Genomic DNA, 5,686 nt, shown 5'->3' on the forward strand with positions numbered 1-5,686 from the left:
TTTCTCTGTTAAAATAGTTAAGGCAGTAGCTTTTGAGTTTTGCGGGATTTTTAAAAATCACCGCTGTTTGCTTGCATATTTGTTGTACCTTGTGGCTAAGATGGAAGGAGGTGACATTTTCTCTAAATTTGCATATTTAATCAACATTTCAGATTCCTTGCAGCAGACTGTTGCTCCCTTCCATCTATGGTTGCTATTGTTATTGTTGATACAGTTTAAAAGAGTTGAAAAAGTAGCTTTTAGCTTGGTGAGGTACTTTTCATTGAGAATTGAGGCCACAAGTGGTTATCATCTTGGAGCCTGTGGGGGAAATTCTTAAAATCAGGATTTCAGACTCTAAGGATAAATCTGCTTCCTTCTGTTATTTGTGTTTCTTGTCAAGTTTTTGGAAGAATTTCAGACTAACCTTTTTAATTCTGGAGGCTGGCTGGCTGTGGGATTTGAAGACTGTGATTGAGTTAAGAGGATGGATGCTAGATAATAGTAATAGGAATGATGAGGTTTGGGGACTATACTGACATTTGGCTTCTGATTAGATTGGAAAAAGGGCAATTATAGTTGATGTGGCCATATTATATTTGATTGGATTAAAGTGTGGCTGGTTGGATTATCTAATTGAAAAAGGAGGTGGCCAAGCAATCAGATTTATGTTCTATCTAATAAAGGTCATCATACAGTGAGCCTGGAGAGAAGAAGGTATTGGTAACTTTGTGTATCTGCGGGTGGTGGTGGCAGTGGAGGCTGCTGGAGACTTTCTGTAGGAGATGACCTTGAAGCTGATCTTGAGGGCTGGCACCATGAAGAGCAGGGCTCTAGGAAGAGTCCGTCCAAAAGAAACAGTTTATAAAAGGGCATTGTGTAGTCAGGACCACTGAAATGTTCCAGGTGACCGCCAAGTGGTGTGGAGCATTGGGAAATGAGTGGGTGGGTTAGGGTTAGCGTAGGAAAAATTTAACATTCCAGTTTGATCTTAAAAGAGAGAGTTGGAGGAGATTTTTCAAAAACGGGAGTGACATTATCAGGTTTATTTTTATTTCTTATGAGGATCACGGGATAATGTATAGAAGATAGAAAAGAATGAGAATAAACTGATGATGGGACACCTATGAGGAGGATTTAGGTGGGGAAGAAAAAAGCACAATTCCTGCATTAAGACCAGTGGTAGGAAAGGAGGGAAAAGGAAAATATATGAAAAAAAAATTTTTTTAATTGTCTATGTGTGAAGGACAGTAGTCTAGGAAAACACCTGGGTTTCTTGTTTGGCGACTTTGGTGAGTGGTAACACCACATTATTTTCTTCTTGGCATGTAGGTGCCGTATTTGACTACCATAACATAAAAGGTTTCTTCTTGAGGTTGTGCCCACAGGCATCTGTGCTTTTAGGAGGGGCTAGCTGAAAGGCTGGCATAAAGTTCACAGCCCGTTTTTCTAAATGTGGTCCCATGAAGCACTGGTTTTGAGAAATATGAACAGCTACTCTGTATGCAGAAATGCTGAATGATCCAAAACTTTTGGGAAACATGAAATACTATACCCCTCTTGGAGAGTCATGGTGGAAACATATCAGAGACTCATGGTAAAGAGACTCTTCAAATTTAACTCAGAATTTCCCATAGTTACTTGAGGTGAGAACCCTTTTTTCACAGAACACATATTTTGGGGGGTCTAACTAGACTGAATGCAGTCTTTATATTATGAAATTTGGGACGGGGGCAAATTCAATTATCCAAGAATCACTGCGTTTGAATCAGAAGACAGAACTGTATCCAGTGGTGCACTGATAAAGGTTTACCGACCAACCTGGGGGAGACGGGGGAGGTAGGAGAGAGAAGAGGTGTTAGAGATATAGGAGGAAGCACGAAATAGTTATGTTGGGGAGCAAGACAGCAGACTCACCAAGGCAGCATGATAGAATTACCAGACAGTTTTGAGGGCCCTTTGGAGGTTTGAGGTCATGAACTTAAAGTGAGATGAGCCCGCAACAGCAGTGCTATTTTCTCCAGCTGCCTGGGTTTAGGAGTTGAGAAGCCGGGGGCTAGGTGTAACCAGGATGAGAGCTTTTCCAGGCAAGAATAACAGGAGGGAAAGGAGCATGAGAGATTGGGAATCTGTGCAACCTCTGGTAGGTAAGGAAGGAGTAAGCACAGGCGGGTGTGATGATAAGGGAGAGGTGCTGGGTCTTTGGATCGGAGGTCTTGAGCTATCAGAGGACAGTTCAAGTTGAGGTACTGGAGTAAGTAATTTTAAAATAAAGGAGGCGACTGAGTTCCCATTTGGGAGATGGGGCACTTGCTGGTAGTATAAGAACTAGGGTGTGACAAAGGAAGCAAGGAGGTCTGGGTGTCAGGTGGGTTCTGCTAATGACATCCAGGATTAGGATGGTTGGAGGATGGAGGGGGAAGGAATTTGAGCCAGGTGCTAATCCTCAAGGGTTCAGGAGGACGGGGAATTATGGAAATGACAGCAACAGCTGGGATGGTATCAATGGGTTACATGAGCTTCAAGGGAGATGGAGTTAAAAAAAAAAAATAGAAGAAATGTTTTCGAAACTGCAAAGACACTCATTGCACTTTTAGACTTTAAGATGATGTAGACGCCAGAGGAAAACAACCTGTACTTTAGGGAGCTGCAGGGAGAAATGGTCTTCTCAGGGAACAGCAGGCTTCCAGCGTGAGACAAGAAGGTAAAAGGGAAGGTTCCCAGAGGTGGCGGAGGATTTAGAAGAGGTTGCTGATGAGGTGCTGCCTACTAGAGGGCAGAGTGGAAGAGTTTAAGAGGGTGGGGATGATTGGATGAGACCCTGTCTGGAGTTTATGGGGGTGAGGGTCCAGAGGATGATGGAGCTGTGGTGCCTCAGGCAGGTTGAGACTGGTCCCAAGGGAGGATGGTCAGCTCCAGTTGAGTCTAGTGAAGTTAGGGGGAGGCCTCACTCCAGTTGGCTGAAACACCAAGAAGCAGTTTTTTTACTTAGATCTCCTCTGCCTTCTCTAGTTCCCTAGATGTCCTGTTTTCCACAGCAAGCGGGGCGGTACCCACAGTGCTTCTGAATTCTTTAACACGGGGCATAAGGCCGACTCAACAAATCCTCACTGCAGAAATTATTCTTAAGGGACAGCAACTAGCATGGTCCTGCCTCACTCTTAACACATTAATGGGAGCTTAGCTAACATTACCGCCCTCTAGGAGAGTACTAAAAGGTGCTTCTGTCTGACTCTTCTCCCCTCGCTCCCTTGCATCCCCAAGAAGTGCTCTGCATCTGATTGAGGGGACAGGTGCCTGCGTCCCCAGGGCCAGCGTGGGCATTTTCCTCTCAGACTCTGCTTTCCACCGGCCAACACACCCGAATCCGAGCCACGGCTGGCCTGCCTTCTTGGTGCCCGGACTCTTGCATGTGTGTGCTTGACGGGGTACCTGGATGGATGAGGACGCCTGGACAGGGAAGAGTTTGCTCTGTAAAACCGCCCTCTCCACGTGCAGCTCTCAAAACCCAGCCTTGTACTGTCCCGTATGGGGGCTCCTAGGCACACACGGCTGTTTAGATTTAAATTAACTAAACTAAAATAAAAAGACAGCACCTCGACGGCACCCAGCCACATTCCAAGGGCTCAATAGCCTCATACGGCCGCACACATCAGCATAGCTACAGAACATTTCCATCGTCTCAGAAAGTTCTATTAGAATGCCCCGCCGCGAAGTATTCATGAAGCTGTTATTCTGGTCCCTTTCTAACCCAGGCGCTTTTCATTGCTGCAGAGTCCGGGAGCTAGCCCCGAAAGCCCCGGGCGTCGGGAAGGTCCTGGAAGCGGGCGTGACTGCGCGTGCGCCGAGCCGCGAGCATGGCTCAGTACAAGGGCACGATGCGCGAGGCCGGCAGGGCCATGCACCTGATCAAGCAGCGGGAAAAGCAGAAGGAGCAGATGGAGGTGCTGAAGCAGCGGATCGCCGAGGAGACCATCATCAAGTCGAAGGTGGACAAGAAATTCTCGGCTCATTACGACGCCGTGGAGGCCGAGCTGAAGTCGAGCACGGTGGGCCTGGTGACCCTGAACGACATGAAGGCCAAGCAGGAGGCCCTGCTGAAGGAGCGGGAGAGGCAGCTAGCCAAGAGGGAGCAGCTGGAGGAGCGGCGGCTGCAGCTGGAGGCGCTGCGGGAGAAGGAGCGCAAGCAGGAGCAGAAGCGCAAGATCTGCAGCCTGTCCTTCACGCCCGACGAGGGCGACGAGGGCGACGCGGGCGACGCGGACGCGGATGCGGATGCGGCGGCTGGGGAGCGGCCCAGGTCCGCGGGGCTGAGCAAGAGGAAGAAGAACCTGGGGAAGAATCCAGACGTGGACACGAGCTTCCTGCCCGACCGCGAGCGCGAGGAGGAGGAGAACCGGCTGCGCGAGCAGCTGCGGCAGGAGTGGGAGGCCAGGCGCGAGAAGGTGAAGCGCGAGGAGATGGAGGTCACGTTCAGCTACTGGGACGGCTCGGGGCACCGGCGCACGGTCCGCATCCACAAGGGCGGCACGGTGCAGCAGTTCCTGAGGAAGGCGCTGCAGGGGCTGCGCAAGGACTTCCGCGAGCTGCGGGCGGCCGGCGTGGAGCAGCTCATGTACATCAAGGAGGACCTGATCCTGCCCCACTACCACACTTTCTACGACTTCATCGTCACCAAGGCCCGGGGCAAGAGCGGGCCGCTCTTCAGCTTCGACGTGCACGACGACGTGCGGCTGCTGAGCGATGCTACCATGGAGAAGGACGAGTCGCACGCGGGCAAGGTGGTGCTGCGCAGCTGGTACGAGAAGAACAAGCACATCTTCCCCGCCAGCCGCTGGGAGCCCTACGACCCCGAGAAGAAGTGGGACAAGTACACGATCCGATGATCCCTGAGGCTCCCCTGAGGCTCCCTGTCCTACCCCTCCCCGGTCCTGCAGAGCCCTGGCACGCGTCGCCTTTGCAGCCCCCTGGTGGCCTCCTGCCCACTCCAGGGCAGCGACAACCAGCATAGGAAACAGATTTCTGTACCCCGTAACTTAATTTGGTGACCTTAATTTCTTGCCCAAAATTGAATAAAGAACAGAGGGTTCACATTATTGAAGTGTGGTCATTCTATTGCTGATGTTATTTTGGGGTGTTTGGTTGTTTGGGGGGTGGGTGGGTATTTTTAATGTTACTGTGTGGATTCATTATTAGCCTCTGTTGAGCTATATTGAAACCATCACTGGGCACACTGTGGGACAGAATGGGAATGACGGGTGCATTTTTGACCTGGGTCACACTGTTAAAGCAAGTAGTCACCAGCATGGACTCTGGAGCCAAACTGCCTGGGTTTGATTCTCAACTCAGCTTCTTCACTTGCTGTGTAATTTGGGACAGATTAATTGAACCTCTGTGCCTCAGTTTCCTCTCCTGTAAGTAGGGATAAGAATAGCACTTACCTCATAAGATCCATGTGACGATTAAATGAGTTAATATTTGTAAAGTACTTAGAACTCAATAACTATCTGCTATTGTTCTTCTTATGGTCGTGGTTAATTTATTTAAAGAACTGCTATGACCCATTTCAGAACCATGTGAGGGCAAAGGTTGACCTGCCCATAACTTTTCCTAAGATCAGCGGAGGGGGAGGGAAGGTGGCTCACAAACTGGGGAAGCAGCCCCCTCTTGAGTGGTCCTTAGCCGGGTTGTTGAGCCCCAGGGGTTA

General features: G+C 49.5%; 1 protein-coding gene across 1 annotated transcript; it reads left to right on the plus strand.

The window, feature by feature from the left end:
* Positions 1-3,836: 3,836 nt before the first annotated feature.
* On the plus strand, positions 3,837-4,865 carry FAM50B (family with sequence similarity 50 member B). Its single transcript, XM_032424749.1, has one exon. It carries the CDS (start codon positions 3,837-3,839, stop codon positions 4,863-4,865), a length of 1,029 nt encoding a protein of 342 aa, XP_032280640.1.
* Positions 4,866-5,686: the final 821 nt, after the last annotated feature.

This window comes from Phoca vitulina, unplaced genomic scaffold, assembly GCF_004348235.1.
Source record: "Phoca vitulina isolate PV1807 unplaced genomic scaffold, GSC_HSeal_1.0 scaffold31, whole genome shotgun sequence".
Classification (NCBI taxonomy): domain Eukaryota; kingdom Metazoa; phylum Chordata; class Mammalia; order Carnivora; family Phocidae; genus Phoca; species Phoca vitulina.

What these genes read in the sequence shown, in the direction of transcription:
- FAM50B (XM_032424749.1), top strand. Translation starts at nt 3,837, where the DNA reads ATGGCTCAGTACAAGGGCACGATGCGCGAGGCCGGCAGGGCCATGCAC.